Below are 24,452 nucleotides of genomic sequence, written 5' to 3'. Positions count from 1 at the left end.
AGTATTCAATCTTCTGCTCTGACCCAACCGGAAATAGGAAGTTGCAGAAGATTGAACTTTGAGCAGCAGCGTGTGCGCGGCTCTTTGAAAGCGTGCCGGTCGCCGAAAAAGAAAACCAGCAAACTAAGGAGAGCTGGAGAGCAGTAGCGTACCAAGGGGGGGGCGGAAGGGGCAAAAAAGGTAATGGCGCCAGGCCTTGGAGCACCGAGGCAGACCGCTTTTCCCCCTCCCAGCCGAACCCCCGCTGACCCTCCTATCTCTCCCCCCCAAGTGAACCTTTCCGACCCTCCCAGCGAAAGCAGCAAACCTCCCTCCAGTAGCATCGGCTTTCTCCTCCCTCTGCCGCATCACTGATGACGTCATCAGTGACGCGGCAGAGGGAGGAGAAAGCCGCGAAGGAGGTTTGTTGCTCTCGCTGGGAGGGTCGGAAAGGTTCACGGAGGAGGGGAGATAGGAGGGTCAGTGGGGGTTCGGCTGGGAGGGGGGAGAAGCGGTCTGCCTCGTGCTCCATTACCTTCTTCGGGCAGCAGCAGCGTTTACAATTCGCTGCTGTTGCCGGCTTCAGGCCTTGTTCTCTGCCGGGTCCTGCCTACTTCCTGTTTTCATGAAGACAGGACCCGACAGAGAGGAAAGCCTGAAGTGGGCAACAGCAGTGAATTGTGAATGCTGCTGCTGTCCGATGAAGTTCAGGACATCGGGGAAGGAGCAGGGAGAAATCGGCTGCTGGCTTGGGGGTGAGGGTAGGGAAAGAATCGTGGAAGTGGAGAAATTGGCATGATGGCTTTGTGAGGGCTAGGGGGAGAGAAAGAAAGGAAAAAATAAAGAGGGGGAGCCAGGGGGAGAGAGAAAGAAAGGCAGAAATAAAGAGGGGGTCAAGAGGGAGAGAAAGAAAGGCAGAAAGAAAGAGGAGGGCCATGGGGAGAGAGAAATAAAGAGGGAGGCCAGGGGAAGAGAGAAAGAAAGGCAGAAATAAAGAGGGGGGCTAGAGGGAGAGAGAAAGAAAGGCAGAAATAAAGAGGGGAGCTGCTGAAAGACATCTAGTAATCCTTGCAGGCTTGACTGTGCAGGGAATTATTTTTGTAAAATCATGTTTTGTTATGTGACTGGCATTATCTAGACTTTAATTTCTATGAATGAATAGAATGAAAATGATATAAAATTACTTGCTTGCGGGGACCGCGTGTTCCGGCTCACACAAGGAAGGAGGGGGTGAAAGGGAAAAAGTTTCTCTTCCTTGGAAATAGATTCTGAAGTGACCTCATCAAAGAAGACCAGCACCAAATGTACAAGAAATCCCTTAAACAATGTCAAAAGAGCCCAAAATAGAAAACTGCTACTGCCTTGAGACTCCATTATTGAAGGAATCAACTTGAAATCAGAGAAGAGACAGGAAAAGGTTAAATGCCTCATGGAATCCTCAGGTACAAAACACAAACCAAATTGTGAATGAAATCAGAGCAGACAGTAAGAATTATAAAATTGATGTCATTATCCATCTGGAGAAAAAGGCGTACTAGAAATAATGCCTCAGCAATACAATTTTCAGAAGTTCTATTTGCTCATGGTAAGGGAGAAGAGAGACTGCTAGTGATGGTGGGGGGACTGATAGAAGATATGAAAGAAGGGTGGTAGAAAGGAACAGATGGTAAAGGAGGGAGGGAAGGGTGGTGGTGGAAAGGAATAGAAGAGACATTGAAAGAGGGTAGAGAGGAACAGACCCTGAAAGGAAATGTGGAAGGCAGAGTGGGGAGAAGACGCTGGAAGGGAAGAAGACAGATGCCAGACTATGGGGGAGCGGAGGGAAGAAGATGGGTGCTAGACAGGGACGGTGACAGGGCAGTGAATGGGATGGCAGTGGCGGTGACGGGGCGGTGAAAGGGATGGCGGTGATGGGGCGGTGAAGGGAACGGCGGTGAGGGGGCGGTGCAGAGGATGGTGGGCTGGGGACGGTGCAGTGACGGGGACAGGTTTTTTCCCCGTGTCATTCTCTAGTTTAGTTAGTTCCTCAAACACAATCCTCTGAAAATCGATCAGAGTCTACCACTCCTTCATCCCTATTTGCCTTTTGTCTTCTGCGGTCCCCTCCTGATGCTTGAGCTGTGAACACAGAACAGAAATATTAGTTAAGAAATTCAGACTTATCTTTATCGGTTCATAGACATAATCGCGGAAGACAAAGGCGCGCGCCGACAACTGAACGCAAGATGGAGGCGCGCACCGAAGAAAATTACTGTTTTTAGGGGCTCCGACGGGGGTTTTGTTGGGGAGCCCCCCCCCCACTTTACTTAATACAGATCGCGGCTGCAGGGAAACAGGGAAAAAGTGAAGTTTTCAGTAAAATGTGGGGGGTTACAACCCCCCACAACGCGGCGCAATCTGTATTAAGTAAAGTGGGGGGTTCCTCCCACACTCCCCCCCCGTCGGAGCCCCTAAAAACAGTAATTTTCTTCGGCGTGTGCCTCCACGCTGCGCTCAATTGTCTGCGCGCGCCTTTGTCCCGGCACGCTTTTTGACCTGACACCATATTTATCAGCTTCTACATATTTCTCCCCTTCACCTTTGAGTCTCATAATGCCACTTTTGCACTTCTTCCTAACAATAATATATCTAAAAAAAAGTCTTATCCCCCAGTTTTACTGTGTCGGCTACTTTGTCTTCCATTTGCATCTTTGCTTTACTGACTACTTGACCAGCCTGTCTTAACTTTTTCAGATATTTTTGCTTGTCTTCCTCTTTCTGCGATTTTTTTGTAGTTTATGAAAGCTGACCTCTCTTTCTTTACCTTCTCAGCTACTACTTTTGAGAACCAGAGCAGCCTTCTTTTCCTCTTACTTACTTTTCATACAATAGCTCCTTTCAGTTTTGCCCACTGCTTTCCTACTTCTTCCAGATGGTTCCATCTAGTCAACAATTCCTTGACACAAGCCCCTATATGAACAACGTTAGTTTTTTTAAAGTCTAGAACTTTTACTTTTGAATAATTCCTCTCTACACCTGTTTTAATATTAAACCACACCATGCGGTCATCACTGGATGCCAGATGATCACCCATTGTAACATCAGAAACACTTTCCCTGTTTGTAAGCACTAAGTCCAGTATGGCTCCTATCTCATGTGGGTTCCATTACCAAGTGCTGGAACAGTTCTCCTTCTAGAGAATCCAGGATTTCCCTACTTCTAAAAGACCCCACAATAGGGATACCCCAATTAACATCTGTTATGATAAAATCACTTATTAGTAATACTTCCCCTTTTACAGCTATATTCTGAATGTCTACTATTAAATTTCTGTAAATACATCTTCCATTCTCTTTCCAGTTTGACCCACAGTGCCTCTTCCTTACCTGGCAGATCCTGCAATTATATGTCTTTAATATGATCTTTATCATATAATGCCACTCCCCCTACTTTTCTTCTTACCTGAACATATAGCCTAGTACAGGGGTAGGTAATTCCAGTCCTCGAGAGCTGGATCCAGGTCAGGTTTTCAGGATCTCCACAATAAATATGCATGAGATAGATTTGCATCTCAAGGAGGCAGTGCATGCAAATCCACCTCATACATATTCATGGTGGAGATCCTGCAAACCTGACCTGGCTTTGGCTCTCAAGGACCGGAATTGCCTAGCCCCTGGCCTAGTATAACTATATCCCAGTCATGGTTCTTCGTAAACCCTGTGATCACCCCTAAATCCAACTCAGCCTCTTCCATTGCATCCTACACATCCAGAACCTTGTTTCCCATATTTTAAGCATTAGTATATACATATAGCCTCTTATCTCCTATTAAACACAGACTAGAAGAAAAGTATGCATCATGATTTGATGGTATATACTTTGCCAGTGGGCAGATCACTTGAATATTCCGTAATTATAGACATTCCAACTCACAACAAGACAGAGCAGCAACTTGGTCCTATGTACATATTTTCACTAAGTGCTTTTGTTTGGATCAAAGTTCAGCACATGCTATGCAGTTTGGACAATCAGTCCTCCAAAAATTTATTTGCACTATAGGTTCTATAACTCCACCATCTTCAGTGTCAAGCTAGGGACTCACCAGCAAATAGGGCTGCATTTCCCCTGCTTGTCTCTGGAGAAAGCAAAGTTGCTTACCTGTAACAGGTGTTCTCCATAGACTTCCAAAAAGCCTTCGACAAGGTACCACACGAAAGGCTGCTTAAGAAGATATGGAACCACGGGGTACAAGGGGTGATCCACCGATGGATCAAAAACTGGCTGGCGAACAGGGAACAGAGGGTTGGCGTAAAGGGCCATTACTCAGACTGGAAAGGGGTCACGAGCGGAGTTCCGCAGGGGTCGGTGCTGGGACCGCTCCTGTTCAATATCTACATAAACGACCTAGAGGCGGGAACCAAGTGTGAGGTTATTAAATTTGCAGATGACACCAAACTATACAGCAGGGCTCAAACCAGGGGAGACTGCGAAAATCTCCAAAAGGATCTAACGCAGCTGGAAAAGTGGGCCGAAAAATGGCAAATGAGCTTCAACGTAGGGAAATGCAAGGTCATGGACGTGGGGAAAAAGAACCCGATGTTCACATACAGAATGGGGGGAACACCGCTAGGGGTCAGTAACCTGGAGAGAGACCTGGGAGTGATGGTAGACGCAACACTGAAGGCATCAGCGCAGTGCGCTACAGCCTCAAAGAAAGCTAACAGAATGTTGGGTATCATTAAGAAGGGTATTACGACCAGGACGAAGGAAGTCATCATGCAATGGTGCGGCCGCATCTGGAGTACTGTGTCCAGTACTGGTCGCCGTACCTCAAGAAGGACATGGCAGTACTTGAGGGAGTACAGAGAAGAGCAACTAAACTGATAAAGGGAATGGAAAATCTCCCATATACCGACAGGTTGAAGCGGTTGGGACTTTTCTCACTTGAAAAGCGGAGACTTAGAGGAGACATGATAGAAACCTTCAAGATCCTGAAGGGCATAGAAAAAGTAGACAGGGACAGATTTTTCAAATTAAGGACCACCACATGTACAAGGGGGCACTCGGAGAAATTGAAAGGGGACAGGTTTAGAACAAACGCTAGGAAGTTCTTTTTCACTCAGAGGGTGGTGGATACATGGAACGTGCTTCCAGAGGCTGTTGTAGACAAGAAAACATTAAATGGTTTCAAAGAAAGTTTGGATAGATTCCTAGAAGAAAAAGGGATTGAAGGGTATAGATAGGTATAGACCACTACTCAGGCGATGGGCCTGATGGGCCGCCGCGGGAGCGGACCGCTGGGCAGGATGGACCTATGGTCTGCCTCAGCGGAGGCAACTTCTTATGTTCTTATGCAGCCACACTTGCTCGCCCACCATCCCCTCTTGCCAGATATTTTTCTAAGCTAGTGACATAACCAACAAGTAATGGAGGGCTCCCAGAGGCAAGGCATTCTGCACATGCTCAGTAGAAAAAAAAAAATTCTACTGAATCTGGGGAGAGCACCGACTTGTAGGCTCAGTCAGAGGACTTCACCAGCAAGTGGGGCTGCATTTCCCCTGCTTGTCTCTGAAGAAGTTGGCATCTACTGTCTCTTACTACACAGTGATACATAGAGCAAGCACCAAGGAATTTGAAATACTTCCATTTTGAAAATTATAATTGATAAGTAGGTGAAGATTATTTGAATTGTGTTAATTGAAGATGCTTTACATGATTGAAGTTCATACATTAGGCGTTTAACCTTACCATAAGGAGAGAAGGTAGCACACTTCGTCAAAATATGCAGAAGCAGCTCACATGCAGTTTTGCTGTCCAAGGTACCTAAAAGAGGGTTGGGGGCAAAAAGGCATATATCAGTTGGAACTGTGTATCTGCACTGGCTCTGCAATGTGTTATGTCAGTCAGCTTAAAAGTACGGTGATGCTCCAGTCCAGCACCTGTGTTACCTTCTCTCCTTGTGATAAACTAAACTAAACCTTAGGCTTATATACTGCATCTTCTCTATAAGAATAGAACTCGACACGGTTTACAGTAAATGTTTTTTAAAAAATACAATAGGGATAATATAGAAGAAAACGAAGATCACAATTTTGAAAAAAGCCAAGTTTTCAGATGTTTACGGAATGAATGGAGAAAGCCCAGATCGCGCAACTGGACAGGAAAATTATTCCAGAGCTCAGTAATTTTGATAAGGTTAATTATCTAATCTATGAACTTCAATCATGTAAAAGGTCTTCAGTTAACACAGTTTAAATAATCCTCACTTATCAATTATAATGGACAAAAGTATTTTTGGGACTTTCAGAAGACCAGTCATCAATGGTATAATTCTTCCCCAGGTAGCTGGCTGGTCCACTGAACAAATGTTTGTGAGATAGACTGTACTCACAATGTGTAATAATTATATTACCTATCATATGAAGAAAGAAATACATAAGTGGATTTTGATATATACTACTACCACTATTAATTATTTCTATAGCGCTACCAGATGTACATATATAAAATAAGTGTGATGATATCAGAGACTGAAATTTAAAATTGGACATTCTCGTCTTAGACATTGGATATGAACGTCTAATCAACACAATGCTGAAGGATCTCTTCAAGCTACTGGTAGCCTGTGTTTCTGAACCTACAGAGTCCATCTCCAGGGTTGGTTGTTCTTGTATAAGGTAAGGCCAAAATATTGTAATCGGCCAGCGGGCAACAAAGACTTCCAGATATTCATTTGTTTATATATTTCTAAATCTGATTCCAGTCTTTTCATTCTCTTTCTAAGGACAATGCAAGATTTCTTCATAGGGTTCTTGAAGGCGCACCGACTTGATGATTAATGCCAAACTGTCTTTGTCTGCCTACACTAGGAACTGTCTCAAGAAATAGCCCCTGCAACTGTTTCACCTCCCTGCAAAATGCTCTAACTTCAAATAAAATGACTTCCTCCCCAGCAAACCACCCTCCCACTACCCCTCAAAGATACAACACATGTAGTACTTCTACAGAAAACACACACATATGAATGCATATATACACAGAAAGGTTCAAAAAGAATATTATGAGCTTTCCATGTAGAAAAAGAGCAAGCAGATGATTTGCTTTAAAATAAAAATGAATAGCTTAATTTTAGACAGAGCTAAATGTTCTGTTGTGGTAAATACTTCAATGAATACAGTAGATTGCAAGTTTTTAGCTGTTCTGCAGTACTTCAGTGTGAGTGCTTACATTACTTACTGGTGATTTATACACATGCGGACAGAATATTCCACATGTTTTCTGTTCATATCAAGCAATATATAAGAGCGTAAGAAGTGTCATGCTTAGTCAGACCATTTGTTCTTCAGAATCCCATCTTTGACAAAGGGCAGTCTGGGTAACTAGAACCTACACAGCAGATCCTAGTGGAGAGACCTATTACATGTTGCTTACGTCTCCATCTGTCCTCCAAAAACTTGTGCAAAACAGTTTTAAATCCAGCTGTGCTGCTTCTGAACAGTTCCACAGCTTAATTTTGCACTGGTTGAAAAAAAAAAATGTTTAATTTCAGTTTCTTTTCAAATCTGCTGCCTGTTGTTTTCATGGAGTATCTTCTAGTCCTAGCACTTTTCCCTATTAGCATGTTCTGTATCAAATGTGATTTTATAAACTTCTCATACTTCCCCTCCCTCATCTGTTTTCCAAGGTGAAGAGCCCTAACCTGTTAAGTCCTTCTTGATATGTGAGACACATCCTAGGTTTCTCATATAGCCAATTACTTGCAGTCTCTCTTTCTGCTATATCTTGTAAAAGGAAATCTCCATTTTTTTTGGTATAGAAATGTAACAGAGGGTTGTCTTGGGTCTCAGGTATGTCCTGGTTACGGCTGGGCCCGTTTTTACTGAAGAGATGTGGAGACTGGCCTGCTGTGCGTTACAGAATGCTTTTTCTGCTACACTCGAGCCAGTGAAGGTAAAAAAAAAAAATACTAATAATAAATCTAATCTGTTCTGGAAAATTATTTTCCCAGAATTCACACCAAGCGCAGCAGGAGTGCTGAATGGAAGAGCTGGTAGTATAGTCATGGGCAGAGTGATCACAGTTAGGAACTTGAACTCTAGTTCCCCATCACCACCCCCTTCCATCCACTCAGCAAGACATGGGGAATAGAGTGTTAAAAAAATCATTTTTCTAGGAAAATGAGCTTTGAAAGTTGTCCATCTTGTGTGCAAGTAAGTTGTGTATAGCAGTGTCTCTCAAACTGTGTTCCAAGACACAGTGGTGTGCCACAAGAGATTCCAGAATTTTACTTTATTTTTAAAAATTCCCTTCATAAGTGTACACTAGAATAGATGACATGTACGTCGCATACCCAAGAATCTGTCAATGTTATGAGTGTCTGTGTGCGTAAGGATGCTGCTGCCCAGACAAGCATCATTCTTTGACGTGATTGGTCCTTGAAAACTAATGTCACATAATTTTTAGTTTTATTTTTTATGCTATAGTTATCCTAACTTGAGCAATAAATCAGTCAAGGCTTTGTTACCGTTTGGTTCTCATCTTTGTGAACTTGGAATTTCTGCTCTGTCAGAAATTAAATTGAAAAAAAGAGAACGACTGCAGATAGTGGATGATGAAATGCGTGATTGCTTGTCGACTATCAAGACACATTTTGAGCTAATTTGCAATCAAAAACAAGCACATCCATCACATTGATTAGCAATCCTGTCTACTTTAATTTCACCATTGTTACAGTTATCCAAACATAGCTTAAATAACTTATAATAAATAACTCTCAAATTTAATGTTTTTGTTGGTTTTCATTTTTATTATTTTAATTATAAAGTGCCGCGAAAAACATTTGTTCCATTTAGTATGCCGGAGCTAAAAAGGTTTGAGACACCGATGTCCAGTATTATACAATATTTGTCCTGGAGTGGAGGAGGAGTCTAATAGTTCAGTGAGTTGAGAATTGAGTGAACTGGATTTAATTCCCACAGCAGCTCTGTGTGACCCTGGAGATGTCATTTAACATTCCATTCCACAACTTACATTATGAGACCACTAGGGTCCGAGAAAGTGCCTGCACATAACATACGTAAACTGCTTTGGTTATACCTCAGAAATGCAGTACAGTACTCCCCTGAAATTTGTGGGGGTTCTATTCCAGGAACCCCCGCGAATCTTGAAAAACCACGAATACAGTTTTTTGTGGGGGGAGACTAGAGAGGGCAGCTGGAGAGGCAGGAGAGAGCAGCCGGAGCGCCAGGGAGTGAAGGAAATCACTCGCTGTATGCTCCGACCGCCTCTTCCTGCACTAAAGTCAGGCCTTATCAAAGCTCCTGTCTCAGTTTGAAATTTTTTTTAATGCCAGCCACTATCTGGATAGTTAGCAACACTATACTGCTGTGTGGATAGTGCCAATATTCAGAACTATCTGGATAAAGGTAGAATGTATCTTTCCTAAATTTCTCTGAATAGTTATTCAGATACTAGTGCCTGCTAAGAGAGTTATCCACATAACAGCTACTAATATATCAAGATAATTTTTTTGAATATTAGGGCCCTAATCTTCTCGGGGAAGAGCATGGGGCAGACTGAAAGTCCATCAAACTCAGTTATCCTCTTTCCAACAGTGGCCAACCCAGGGCACAAATACCTGGCAATATCCCAAAGAGTAAAACAGATTTTATGTTGCTTATCCTAGGGATAAGCAGTAGATTTTCTCAAGTTCATCTTAATAATAGTTTATGGACTTTTAGGAAATTATTCAACCCTTTTTTAAACACTGCTAAGCTAACTGCTTTTACCACAGATTTATTCAGTTTGATATACCACAAACTTACAATGCAATCTAAGTGGTTTACAATTTTAGATAAAATCACATATTGGAAAAGAACTCCATATACTAGATAGGAAAGTCCATACCAACAGCCCACACAAATACCCAAAAGCCCAAAATATTTTTATATAAAAATTAAAAAAACTGTAAACAACTAATTCTAAGTATCCTATATTATTTTGGCAACATGTATATCTGTTCTATAATGAAATGTAGGCTTCTGCTTTCTTTTGTAGAATACCAGTGTAACAGCAAAAATAGGTGCCTGTAATTGAGACATGAACATTTAAGGCTGAAGGTTTGCCTTGCCCTATCCCTGGTCTAACATACTCAAACACAACTGCACTGTAGACGTCATTCTGTACTGCTAGGTTGTGCTGTGCCATCAGACCCCACCTCACTAGGAGTATTTTTGCCCTTCTCATTTAGTGAAAGCTGAATGTTTTGTCTCCCTTTAGAACTTATTGGGCTATTTCCACAGCGGCTCTGAAAACTTTTCTGGAGATGCCTGTGAAGTGAAAGTGGCAGCTCCCTCTCTCTGTCCCAATGCTGAGGTTGAATACTGGAGAATTCGAGCCATGACACAGCAGGTAACCAGCCAACTAATGTGAGAAATAAAGTACTACAAGTCAGAGGCTCACACAGGGTTAACAAGACAGAGGGTAGTGGTTATTGGAGATCGCTCTGAGGAAAGGGATGTTACCTGTGGTGTTCCTCAAGGTTCTGTTCTTGGGCCTGTTCTTTTTAACATTTTTATAACCGATATTGCTGAAGGGCTATCAGGTAAGATTTGCCTCTTTGTGATGATACAAAAATCTGCAATAGAGTAGACATCCCAGATGGTGTGAATGACATGAAGAAAGATCTAGCGAAGCTTGAAAAATGGTCTGAAATTTGGCAGCTAAAATTTAATGCTAAGGTCATGCATTTGGGCTGCAAAACCCTGAAGGAACGGTACAGTTTAGGGGTAAAGAATTTGTACACGACTGAAGAGCGGGACTTGTATGTGATGATTTTAAGGTGGCCAAACAGGTTGAAAAGGTGATGGCAAAAGCCAGAAGAATGCTAAGGTGCATAGGAAGAGGTATGGCCAGTAGGAAAAAGGAGGTATTGATGCCCCTGTATAAGACTCTGGTGAGACCTCATTTAGAATATTGTATACAATTCTGGAGGCCACACCTTCAAAAAGATATAAAAAGGATGAAGTCAGTCTAGAGCAGTGGTTCACAACCCTGTCCTGGAGGACCACCAGGCCAATCGGATTTTCGGGATAGCCCTAATGAATATGCATGAGAGAGATTTGCATACAATGGAAGTGACAGGCATGCAAATCTGCTCCATGCATATTCATTAGGGCTAGCCTGAAAACCCGATTGGCCTGGTGGTCCTCCAGGACAGGGTTGGGAACCACTGGTCTAGAGGACGGCTACTAAAATGGTGTGTAGTCTTCGTCATAAGGCGTATAAGGACAGACTTAAAGATCTCAGTCTGTATACTTTAAAGGAAAGGTGGGAGAGGGGGAGATATGATAGAGATGTTTAAATACCTACATAGCATAAATATGCATGAATCGAGTCTCTATCATTTGAAAGGAAGTTCCAAAATGAGAGGGCATAGGATGAAGTTACAAGGTGATAGGCTCAGGAGTAATCTAAGGAAATACTTTTTTACAGAAAGGGTGGTAGATGCATGGAACAGTCTCCTGGAAGAGGTGGTGGAAACAGAGACTTTCTGAATTCTGGGATAGGCACGTTGGATCTTTTAGAGACAGGAAGAGATAATGGTTACTGTGGATGGGCAGACTGGATGGGCCATTTGGCCTTTATCTGTCATCATGTTTCTAGGAGAGGAAAGCTCATGGGTAGAACAGTGTTCAAAATCTTAGTACCTTTTTTAAGGTCTCATGTTATTATAGAGAAAAATTCAAATCAGGAATAACATTGTTTAGTTTTTTTAAAATAAAGCAAAAAGTTAAGTAATAATAGTTGCTTACTTAACAGCCAGTAATTTGGTTGGAAACCAGATATTCAATCACAAGACCCTGATGAAGGCTAAAGAGATATGATTTTGCTGACTGCAGCTTGATTTTTTTGTGTTATAACCCTATTCCGTGGCTAGACTCTACATCAGGGGTGCCCAATAGGTCGATCGTGATCGACCGTAGCTCGCCAAGGCAAAGTGAGTCGATCATCCAGGACTCCCTTTGCCTTGGCGATCTATCGGGCCGATCAATCTTCCTCTCCCCGACGTCAATTCTGTCGTCGGAGAGGAAGTTCGGGCCAGCCAATCGCTGCCTGGCTGGGTGGAACTTCCTCTCCGACGGCAGAATTGACATCGGGGAGAGGAAGATTGATCGGCCCGAAGCAGAGAGAGCATGGGGCGGCGTCAGCGTTATCCATTGGTGGCTTTTGGGTCCCATTCCCCGATGGCAGTGGCAGTGGCTTGGGGAAGGGCAGGGAGAAAGAAAGAAAGGGGCGCAGGCAGGGAGACAGAAGGAAAGAAGAGAAACAGGAAAATAAGAAAGGGGGCATGAAGAGAGAAAGAAAGAAAGGGCAGGGAGAGAGGAAGAAAAAGTTGGGGGGAAATGAGGTTTGGAGGAGAGGAATCATACAGGCTGAAAGAAAGATTGGATGCACAGTCAGAAGAAGAAAGTGCAACCAGAGACTCATGAAATCACCAGACAAGGTAGAAAAAATGATTTTATTTTAAATTTAGTGATCAAAATGTGTCTGAATTTATATCTGCTGTCTATATTTTACAATATGGTCCCCTTTTACTAAACCGCAATAGTGGTTTTTAGCGCAGGGAGCCTATGAGCGTCGAGAGAAGCGCTGGGCATTCAGCGCAGCTCCCTGCGCTAAAAACTGCTATTGTGGTTTAGTAAAAAGGGAGGGGGTGGGTAATTTGTCTATTTTTGTATGGTTGATACTTAGGTGACAGTGCATAGAGTCATCTATTTTGACCTCTTTGAAAAAACACCGAAATAGGAATGATAATTAACAATTCTATGCGTACAGTGTGCGTTGTGTTTTTTTAAAATTTTATTGTTGGTAGATCATTTTGACATAGTCATTTTAAAAGTAGCTCGCGAGTCAAAAAAGTGTGGGCACCCCTGCTCTACATGATTGTTTCAGCCCTTCATATCTCTGTATCCTGTTTACATGTATTCCATTACTTTACATTGTGCCTATCTTCGCTGATTGTCCAGCTCCTCTTATTGTAAACCGCCTCGAACTACATAGTGAAACATAGTAACATAGTAGATGACAGCAGATAAAGACCCGAATGGTCCATCCAGTCTGCTCAACCTGATTCAATTTAAATTTTTTAGTTTTTTCTTCTTAGCTATTTCTGGGCAAGAATCCAAAGCTCTACCCAGTACTGTGCTTGGGTTCCTACTTCTGAAATCTCCGTTAAAACCTACTCCAGCCCATCTGCACCCTCCCAGCCATTGAAACCCTCCCCAGCCCATCCTCCACCAAATGGCCATATACAGACACAGACCGTGCAAGTCTGCCCAGTACTGACCTTAGTTCAATTTTTGATATTATTTTCTTATTTTAGATCCTCTGTGTTCATCCAACGCTTCTTTGAACTCAGTCACAGTTTTACTCTCCACCACCTCTCTCGAGAGCACATTCCAGGCATCCACCACCCTCTCCGTAAAGTAGAATTTCCTAACATTGCCTTTGAATCTACCACCCCTCAACCTCAAATTATGTTCTCTGGAAAAGATTATGTTCTATGTTAATACCCTTCAAGTATTTGAACGTCTGAATCATATCTCCCCTGTCTCTCATTTCCTCTGGGGTATTCATATTCAGGGCTTCCAGTCTCTCCTCATACGTCTTCTGGCGCAAACCTCCTATCATTTTCGTCGCCCTACTCTGGACCGCTTCAAGTCTTCTTATGTCCTTCGCCAGATACGGTCTCCAAAACTGAACACAATACAAGTGGGGCCTTACCAATGACCTGTACAGGGACATCAACACCTTCTTCCTTCTACTGACTACGCCTCTCTTTATACAGCCCAGCATCCTTCTGGCAGCAGCCACTGCCTTGTCACACTGTTTTTTCGCCTTTAGATCTTCGGACACTATAACCCCAAGGTCCCTCTCCCTGTCCGTGCATATTAGCTTCTCTCCTCCTAGCATATACGGTTCCTTCCAATTATTAATCCCCAAATTTATTACTCTGCATTTCTTTGCATTGAATTTTAGTTGCCAGGCATTAGACCATTCCTCTAACTTTTGCAGATCCTTTTTCATATTTTCCACTCCCTCTTCGGTGTCTACTCTGTTACAAATCTTGGTATCATCTGCAAAAAGGCACACTTTTCCTTCTAACCCTTCAGCAATGTCACTCACAAACATATTGAACAGGATTGGCCCCAGCACCGAACCCTGAGGGACTCCACTACTCACCTTTCCTTCCTCCGAGCAACTTCCATTAACCATCACCCTCTGGCGTCTGTCCGACAGCCAGTTTCTAACCCAGTTCACCACTTTGGGTCCTAACTTCAGCCCTTCAAGTTTGTTCAACAGTCTCCTATGAGGAACTGTATCAAACGCTTTGCTGAAATCTAAGTAAATTACATCTAGCATATGTCCTTGATCCAGCTCTCTGGTCACCCAATCAAAAAATTCAATCAGGTTTGTTTGGCATGATTTACCTTTTGTAAAGCCATGTTGCCTCGGATCCTGTAACCCATTAGATTCAAGGAAGTACACTATCCTTTCTTTCAGCAACATTTCCATTATTTTTCCAAAACTGAAGTGAGACTCACTGGCCTGTAGTTTCCTATTTCATCCCTGTGACCACTTTTATGAATAGGGACCACATTCGCTCTCCTCCAATCCCCATGAACCACTCCCGCCTCCAGAGATTTGTTGAATAAGTCTTTAATAGGACTCGCCAGAACCTCTCTGAGCTCCCTTAGTATCCTGGGATGGATCCCGTCTGGTCCCATCGCTTTGTCCACCTTCAGTTTTTCAAATTGCTCATAAACACTCTCCTCCGTGAACGGCGCAGAATCTACTCCATTTTCTCATGTAACTATGCCAGACAATCTCAGTCCTTCTCCAGGATTTTCTTCTGTGAACACAGAACAGAAGTATTTGTTTAGCTCATTTGCTTTTTCCTCATCACTCTCCACATATCGGTTCCCAGCATCTTTAGTTTACAATTCCATTTTTCATCTTCCTCCTTTCACTAATATATCTGAAAAAATTTTTGTCTCCCTTTTTTACATTTTTAGCCATTTTTAACTACTATGGCTTTGGCGGTATATAAGAATAAAATTATTATTATTATTATTATAGTGTCTGGAAAAAAAATCACAACCCACAACATTTTTCCAAATAACCCCAAAACATCGTATTGCAGCAGAAACTTGTGCTTGAAATTTGAGACATTTCTGAGTAATTTTTCAACAGGATGGAGCTCTCAAAACAGTTCAGCTTCTGATGAAACCCAAGAATTCATTGAGTTGACACTCAGTGGTGTTGAAGACTTTTTTTTTTTATTGAGATTCAAAATTTTATTAAGAATATGCAGAAAACATACAAGCCAACGAAAATATACAAGTCATCATTTGTCAAACCCAACCAAATCAGAAAACCATTACCCACCACAACCCAGTGTTGAAGACTTTTTGTCAAGGTTGAAGAAGGACACTTTAAACACAAATTATGAATTAACTAAGAAAAAACCTATATACAAATGTATTTTCAAACATGTAAGGGGTTTCATTTTTTTCCAGACATGTGTAAATTTTTTTTTTAATTATCCATCACAAGACTAGAAACACTGTGAAGGCAGCAACCTGTGTCTTCAGTTGAGCAAGTTCATGTTCAATTTATTTAATGTACCGCAAATATAAAACAAAAAAGTTAAAATCTATGTGGTTTACAATAAGTATAAAATAAGGGAATAAAGCAATACAAAACAAACTCTTACATTTAAAGGGAAAAACAATAAAGTTAAATTACAATAAAATTTGCAAAAGTAAAATAGGGAAAGGGAAGAAAAAAGGGGTACCCATAATATAACCCCCCCCCAAAAAAAAAAAAACAACCTATGAGCAAAATACTTGAGAGAAGTAAAATGCCTTTAGTTGGGCTTTAAATGTAATAAACAATTTTTCTTCACAAAGGTAAGTGGGGAGAGAGTTCCAAAGAATAGGTGCCATAACTGAAAATGAAGTACAGTAAAACCTTGGTTTGCAAGCATAATTTGTTCCAAAAACAAATCCAAAACACTTGTATATCAAAGCAAATTTCTCCATAAGAAATAATGGAAACTCAGACGATTTGTTCCACAACCCAAAACCTTTACTACAAAATACTATACGTACTTGTATTGCAAGACCTTGCTCATTTAGAACAGTCAGTACACTCTTGCAATGTCAGAGAGAGAAGAGCCATGATGTAAGAGTTGTGATGATGTAATATGTGTATACTGTATGTACTTGTATTGCAAGAGATTGCTTGTATATCTTGCAAAACACTTGCAAATCAAGTTACTTGCAAGCCAGGGTTTTGCTGTACTAGTAAAATAACTTCTCTTAGTAATACTGTTTTAAGAATGGATATGTACCTCTTCAGCAAGTGATCACAACTTAAAAATCACCAGTTGGGTATTAGTCAGCCTGGCAATCTTGGCAAGGCTCAATCTGGAATGAAAATGTTGTCTTTTGGTGTGTCAGCATAATTGTATCATCAAAACTGTCGAGTTGATGTTTTCTATAGCTAGTACCGAGAGGTATTATGAAATCACAATGTTATGCATAGCTGTACATTCTTTAGCACTCTCCAGGTTAATCTTTACGAGTGGGTATATATCCCAATCATGATCAGCAGGTGGAAACTGAAAACAAAACTGTGGAATAGTACATAAAGAGATACCTTTCCCTATTTCTATCAGTCTTCTTTCAGTCTCCAGCAGGTGTTGAGTGAGTTGTACCCATCTCCCTTGGTAGGGCTGTTGGAATTTGTTTAGGAGTCCTGTTTTTTGGCCGGATTGAGCCACTGTTTGGGGGTCCTTCTGACCTCGGGGGTGTTAAACTTGGCAGGTCTCAAGTGGGGTCCCTTCCCCCATTTCCTCCACCTCCCCACATTTTTTTAGAGGAGCCTCAGCAGTAAGCCTTACCCCCTAAATCAAGCAAGGCATATTGCTTTGAGAGCCTGTGGAGTCTGTTCTGAAAAAAAATCCTGAGGTAGTGCCGGTCTGAAGGGTTATTCCCTTTAAATTACTGTATTTTACTGTATTTTTTTGCACTAACCGGAACTTTAAATCTAGCTAGGTCACGTATGGAGCAATTGAGCCCTTCTCCGGAGGAATGGGACACAATTTGGTCCAGACGCGAGGCACTCGCAGCCGGCCTGAAAACTGCTGTTTGGGTCGGTGCGGTGGTGGAGCTCCGTCGGCAGCAGCTACAGACACCCAGAGCTCCCCACCGATAGTGCCTCGCAACCAATTATTATGTGAAATGGGACGTATATTGTCCATCGCCTGTGGTGTTCAGTGAATGCAGGTATTGAACTACTTATGCTTTTCAGGTTTTCATGTTGGATACCCAGTGCTCGCCAAAGACTCCAAATAATAAAGAAGGCTTTGAGCATGCCCAGTTCTGCGTCCTCATCATCGATTTGCCTCCTGATGAAAAACCCAATGGACACACCCAGAAAAGGTAAACTAATGATCCAGATGGACAAAGTGGAGAACATTGTGACACTGTCATAGCTCATGTGTCTCTTCCAGCTGTGGCTTCTTAAATGATTGTTGAGATGCATTGGCATCTTGAACACAAGTTTTGACTCTGAGCTGCATTGCTGAAAGCTCCACCTGGAAAGGAGGCTTGGGAGTAGGATTATGAATGAAGGGAGAGAGTACCAAATAAGACAGGTGACACCCCAGCCCTCTACAGTCCATGCCCCATTTCCTTAATGCTATGTCTTCCTTTCTTGCCTCTTCTCTGTGAATATCTCCCTCTCACTTTTACAGCCAGACCTCCATAGAACACAGCTGTCTTTGTCTCCCAGTACAGGGACAAATTTATCCCCGTCCCCGCAGGAACTCAATTTCCCCGTCCCCGTGAATTTTGTCACTATCCCTGCCCCATTCCTGTAAGCTCTGCTTTAACTGCACGAGCCTCGAACACTTGGAATGGGGCAGGGACAGGAAAAGAACTCGTGGGCACGGGAAAATGAGTTCCCGCAGAGACAGGGAAAAATTTGTCCCCAAGTCATTCTCTACTTAGCACGAGGGAGTTCTCTATTCATTATGGGTATGAGATCATCTTGCATAGCATGGCTGTCACTTGGATGCATCTATTCTTTCCCAGACATTGGGACGCTAGTCTTTGATGATCTTCAGAATGAGTCATTTGTCATACGTGACATCTGATATCAGTTTGCCTGGTTGAAGACCGGAGCTAAACAAAAAAATATGATAGGGCTGATCAGCATTGTGCTGTGGCACTTAGAAAGATGTTCCTGTTCCTTATCAGCAGAATGTTTTGTCAGCGACTGCATCAGCAAAAAAACTTCTGCTCATTGCGGTTCTGTTTGTGATCTGTTTTGTAAGCCTTACATGTTCAAATCCTGGCTGCAGGGAAGCATGATTATTTAACGGTGTGGGGTTTCTTCTCTCCCTTTCTTCACTAATGCTGCACTGTATGACAGGAAGCTGGGGTAAGGGGATTTTTCTTTCCATAAGTTATTGTGAAAGTTGCAGTTTCAGCTTGTTATTTACCAGGAGCTGTAAATAAAAAGATGAAAATGCTGAATGGGGCCATTTTTCTGGTAGCAAAGAGGTATTTTCAGGTCTGGATATGTGCCTAGTTATTTTTACCAAAGTGTGCAAAGATGGATACATAACATAGAGGAAAAAAAATGGCAAAAGGTTGAAGCATAGATTTGAGGACAGTTGTCTCATTTCATCAAATTTGAGGAATTGAGGGGGATCATCTAGCAAAATATTTAGTGGGAGTTAACAGGGCACAAGCGATTCCTGTGTGGTTTGCTCATGCTGACAGTGCCACTGAATATAATGTCTGACCACTGAACTATGGGTTAGTGTCATGTCGATCCAGGGACTGAGCATAGGCAGAGCCAGAAATTATCCAGTCACTGCTGCTGTTCGGAGCTGATGCCCAGATACCTACTTTCCAGGCAAGTAGGATCACATAAATGGCAGGCCTGACTTGCCCGGATAGCTATCTGGGTACCAGCGTTTTGAATACTGGCAGTATCTGGATATTGAATGCTTGTAGCCAAATGTGGCCCAGCATTGAATATCCGTGTTTGTTTAAATTAGCCTACACCGCCAGTGTTTAAGAAAAGGCATTCCTTAGCATGCAACTGTGCCCCGTTCTGTATGATTCGTTTGTAATCTCCTTTCTACCAGAAGATGGAGGTAGAGAAACTGATTTTTCCCAATGACATCACTGGTATGAGCTGGTGCCTCGTAGAAAGAAAATCAGTATTTTCTTTACATTTAACAAATGGTAGGTTATGTGGCTGGTGTATCTGTTCCGTGGCTCGGCTGGGCAGATTAAGGCTGCACTGCTCGGTAGCCAGCCCTGCTACAAAATTTCTGGTTCACAGACCATCTCTATTAGAGCGTGGCTTCGCAGCTGCCAGTCACCCACAGACGACATTTGGGTGAGGCACTCAGTTCGGTCCCCACAGTGGATACAGTCTCCAAGAAGCATCTGAGTTATCTTTCCTTTAAGAACTGTCTATTTTTTCAGGAGGCCCTGAAGAAGCAGGTCCAAGGCCTGGGGGAGGCTGATCTCTTTGGTTCCAAAAAAGACCCCAGCTTACCTCTTTGGTTATTCTAAGGAAGAAAGCCAGTTGCAGATGGATAAGCATCAGCCCTGGTCTGTTCTGGGACCTTTCAGGTAACATGAGTGCCTACTTGGCACTCCCCCAGAAGAAAATACGGCGATTTCAACTGGTACAAAATGCAGCGGTCAGACTACTTTATGGACTGAAGAAGTCTGACCACGTAACACCTTTCTATCGACTTCTACACTGGCTGCCGATGGAGGCACATGTGAAATTCAAGTTTGGTTGTTTTTGCTTCAAGGTACTTTATGGCTTAGCCCCTAAATATATAACAGACCTTTTCTCTTTCTCAACCAACAGACATAGGCGAAGCTCACACCCGAACTTTGTTTCTCCACTGGTCAGAGGCTGTAAATTTAAAAGTCATCACCAACATCTTTTCTCACATCAAGCAGCTCTGTGGGGTAAAGATCTAGAACAATTACTCGTGCCTACTACCTATAGGGAATTCAGGAAACGTCTAAAAACACAACTGTTCCTGAAATACTTAGGAAACCAACCTATACAATCCTGGTCCTCAACAAATGATCTCTAGAACTGTCAATCAAGTCTATACTTTGTTGATTCCACTCTATCTGTAACATCTTTAATCATTGTAAACTGCATAGAACTTCACGGTCCTGCGGTATATAAAAAATTGTTGTTATTATTATTATTCTGGGACCTCAACTCTGCTGATGGCTCCAGAGAACAGCTGCGAACTTTTAGGGTGACACCTTTGCATATTGCCAGAGTAAACATTATGTATTGTGTTTACCACAAGATAAATTAGGCCACCCTATGGGTTCTTTGCTGTGGTTGAAATCTCAAATACTTCGGTGTCGGCATTACATAGAGCTCTACTTTAGAGAATGACACGGGGAGCGATCCCCGCAGCGAACCGCTGCGTGGCTGCGGTTTGGCTGCGGGTTATGGTGACCTCATTAGCAAATCGCCACAGACGCGGGGACAAATCCTTTCACCGCCCGCAAAAACGGTGAATAGATTTGTCCCCGCAGGCCAATGTCCCCCCTTCTAGGAACCGCTATTTACCTGTGTTTCACCGTGTTCGTGACCGGGTGTTAGATGTCTCCGCCATGTTGTCTGTCTCCTCCAACTTTCGATCCAACTCGCACGTTGCCGCATTTACTCTCGATCCAACTTGCATTTGTCAGATCAACCCTTCCTGCCAATAGAACCCGCCCCCCCCCTCCCCCGACGATCGCCGGCAGGAGGATATCCAACCCCTCCTGCCAGCTCCCCAACAGCCCACCTATGATCACTGATAGGAGGGTGCCCAACCCCTCCTGCCGGCCCCCCCAACGGCCCCCTATATCGCCAATAGGAGGGTGCCCAACCCCTCCTGCCGGACCCTCCCCCAACAAACCCCGCCATCCCGAAACACCACCCTTAGTCTTACTTTCCAAGTTGGACCGGACAGCTCCTCGCTCGTCTGGCCAGCAGGCCTGCCTCCGTCCAAATGAGGCGGGCCCGCCCCTCCCCTCCCCTGCCTAACCCACAGGATCCTAGGGCCTGATTGGCCCAAGCACCTAAGGCCCCTCCTATAGCGGGAGTGGCTTTAGGTGCCTAGACCAATCAGGCCCTAGGATCCTGCTGTTTCACTCATCTCTTAATTTTGGACTGGATACTCTTCTAAACGGTGAGATTTGTTTGTGACTCTCTGCTTTTAGTTGGGGGGGGGGAGGATGGTTCTTGTTGTGCACCCTGGAGTCATAAGAGTCCAAGCCCTGGGGAACACGTTTTGGTTTGAGTGAATTTGTTGCATTGGCCACTGTTGGAAACAGGATACTGGGCTTCATGGACCTTCGTTTTGTTCCAATAGGACAACTCTTATGTTCTTATGTCTGTGGCTGTCATTTGCCTCTCCTCTTCAGTGCTTGGTGCATCCTGGTCTGGTGGAACTGGCCCAGTCACCTCCTGTAGGGGTTCTTCTGGATCCTCCCAACTGATGGTGGTGGCCATCAGTGCAAGTCTTCTCAATTGGGGGAGCATTGTTTAAGCAGGGTGCTGCAGAGATATTGGTTTTCTCTGGAGTTTTTATGAATGTTAAGGTGGAACACTTCAGCTGCAGGAAAGAGGCAGCCTTGATGGGAATAGATGCCTTGAATGAGCAGCGGTTCAAGGAGGAGTTTCAAGTTTAAGTTTCAAGTTTATTAGTGTTTTTGATTAATCGCTTAATCATACTTCAAAGCGATGAACATACATAAAAAAACATTAAAAATTACAATATTAAAAAGTAATACAATATTTAACATAAACAAAATTAAACCAGACTATATACAAACTTAACAAAAAAAAAAAAAGGGTGAAGGGAGCCTCTGGACATCTTTCTACTGTGACCTCTTATCACCAGGTCCTTCAGAGAATAGCCCATTATCCCTTTCTGATTCTTCTGGTGGCTCCAGATTGACTCCGAAGTCTGTAATATGCAGATCTCATTTGCCTCCTGGTAAATTCTCTTCCCAGGGGTCACAGATTGCTCAGACAACGTCCAGTGGAAATGGAGGCTCAGGATCCTTTCTAGCTTACTATTTGACCCCTGAGAGGAAGCATCTAGCAAGTCTCCTGCTATCAGCACCTTGCTCAAAGCCTGCAAGTGGTCCACTTCTGTGGCTTATGTCAGGGTCTGTAAAATGTTTGAGGTTAGTGTCAGCGCTTCTTCTCCCCAAAGATGCTTAGCTTTCTGCAGCAGGGGTTTGACCAGGGTGTGGCACTGAACTCCTTCACAGTTCAGCTAGCAACTCTCTCTCATTCAGGGGCAAGGTGCTGGGAGATTCCCTAGCAGTTCATTGACATTGCATGGTTTCTACAGGGGTCACTCATCTGAGACATCCTGTTCGACCGTCCTCATGGGATTTGAATCTGATATTTTATATGCTTTCAGGAGCTCCCTATGAACTCCTAAAGGCTGCCTCATTCAAGGATTTCACCTCGAAGACGATTGCTTCAGTCAGGAGAATGTTAGAACGTCAGGCTCTGACCTGTTGTGACCTATATCTCTCTTTCTCATATTACACTGTGTCCATCTACAGAATTCCCTCATTTCTCTTAAAGGCGATTTCTCTTTTACATGTGAAAACAAAACCAAAAACTGTGGATACAGATGTTCTGGAGATAATTTATTAAACATTGACATATAAAACCATGAACATTCAATTAAAAAAGTACAGTGATAAAAAATACTATGATAAAAATCCAACCAGACCCTACACAGTCCGTGTTTCGGCGAACACGCCTTCCTCAGGGGTCCAATGGTTTGCAACCTCACATATAAAGAATTGTCTTTAAACATGTGAGCAAAGAACACCACAGACAAGTTTTTGGTTTTGTTTTCATCGGTGGATTGTTTTCACTGTGGATCATTGGGTCTCCCCATTTTTCTTTTACATGTGAATCAGGAGGTCTATTTGCCCTCTTTTTGCAAAACGTAAATCTGACCACGTCTCCCCACTCCTGGCCAATCTTCATTGGCTCCCAGTGATTTCCAGAGTCCAATTCAAATGCTCTTGCCTGGCTTTTAAGATTATTCACGGCATCCTTCCTTCCCTAATCCCACTTTCTTTCAACTCCTCGTGCCCTGACTCCACCAGGACCGCCCATAAATTAAAACTATCCTTCCCCTCCCTACATGGTATTCTCCACGCAGGTAAACTGGGAAAATCACTTCTTTTCAAAATCACAGGTCTCTGGAATGACCTTACTATCCCGCTGCGGAACCTGAGCTCCCTCCATTTATTCCGCAAGCAACTAAAAACCTGGCTCTTCTCTAACATGTAATTTCTTTTCCCTTACTTTTCCACTCGATTTATAAACTTATGTAAACCTTTTCCTACCCTTTCTCATTTTTAAGTTCTTGTAAACCGTGCCGAGCTCTACTTCCGTGGAGATGATGCGGTATATAAACTTAAGGTTTAGTTTAGTTTAGTTTAGGGTGCTGACTCAAAGGGCCAGGAGGCTCCACAAGATTCAGTACTTGCAAGAGATGAATGCCTTTCATTTTTCTGGTCATTGTTCATCCTTTACTATGGCCCCCAAAAGGGCCAGATCATGTCAAAGGCTTCCTCTGCATGATGGATAAAGGCAGCCATCAAGGAACAGGAATAAATGGGTACCTTCTGGCCTGCGAGTGCAATCAATTCATACTCTGGCAATATCTTGGGTAGAGTAGCAATCTGGTTGTCATTCCACTGTTTTGTAAAGCATTACACACCGGATGTGCTGGCTAGAATCCAGAGCTGTCATTCAGGGGGCTATGTCTTTCCCTGCCCAGTGAGTTTATGCTTAGATATATCCCAGTCGTACAGGACAGTGCAGCTGGATTCTAAAGAAGGTGAAATTTAGTCATACCTGTTAAGGTACTTTCATTTAATCCTGCTGCATGAGTCTGTAACTCTCCCTGGAAGGCCAGTTCAAGGAACTCATTGACTTCTCTGCTTCTCTTTCTAGTGGTGGTCTTAAAAAAGAACTATTATTCGTTGGAATTTAATTATGGTTGCATTGGTTTGATGGGGCATGGGTGTGATATATGGGACCTTCCACTGCTTTGGCAAAGGCATGCTGGAGTTTTCTTTGAAGATGCTTTCAATTCCAAACTCCAACCCACCTTCCAAGCACCAGTATCTGTCTTGACTTATTCCCTCTGTAATTCCCCCACCTGAGCACTTTGTATTGATGCACCTTCTTGTCCAATTTGTCTGTCTTGACTAGACTGTAAGTTCTTTTGAGTAGGAACTGTCTCTTCTATGCTTTGATGTACAGCGCTGCATATGTCTAGAAGCACTGTAGAAATGATTATTAGTAGTAGAAGCTTTCTACAGAGCACC

The 24,452-nt window shown here is 43.0% G+C and overlaps 1 protein-coding gene across 2 annotated transcripts in view; it reads left to right on the top strand.

The window, feature by feature from the left end:
* ARFGEF3 (ARFGEF family member 3) overlaps window positions 1-24,452 on the top strand; it is a 216,440-nt gene that overhangs the window by 176,031 nt on the left and 15,957 nt on the right. For both annotated transcript variants that reach the window (XM_033938199.1, XM_033938198.1), the window contains 4 exons: window positions 6,521-6,635; window positions 7,806-7,908; window positions 10,237-10,368; window positions 17,338-17,468. In XM_033938199.1, the coding sequence (XP_033794090.1) occupies window positions 6,521-6,635; window positions 7,806-7,908; window positions 10,237-10,368; window positions 17,338-17,468 (481 nt within the window). The remainder of the gene's footprint in view (window positions 1-6,520; window positions 6,636-7,805; window positions 7,909-10,236; window positions 10,369-17,337; window positions 17,469-24,452) is intronic.

The sequence above is a fragment of the Geotrypetes seraphini genome, chromosome 3 (assembly GCF_902459505.1).
Source record: "Geotrypetes seraphini chromosome 3, aGeoSer1.1, whole genome shotgun sequence".
In the NCBI taxonomy this organism is placed as follows: domain Eukaryota; kingdom Metazoa; phylum Chordata; class Amphibia; order Gymnophiona; family Dermophiidae; genus Geotrypetes; species Geotrypetes seraphini.
This window is presented reverse-complemented; position numbering and strand designations above follow the sequence as displayed.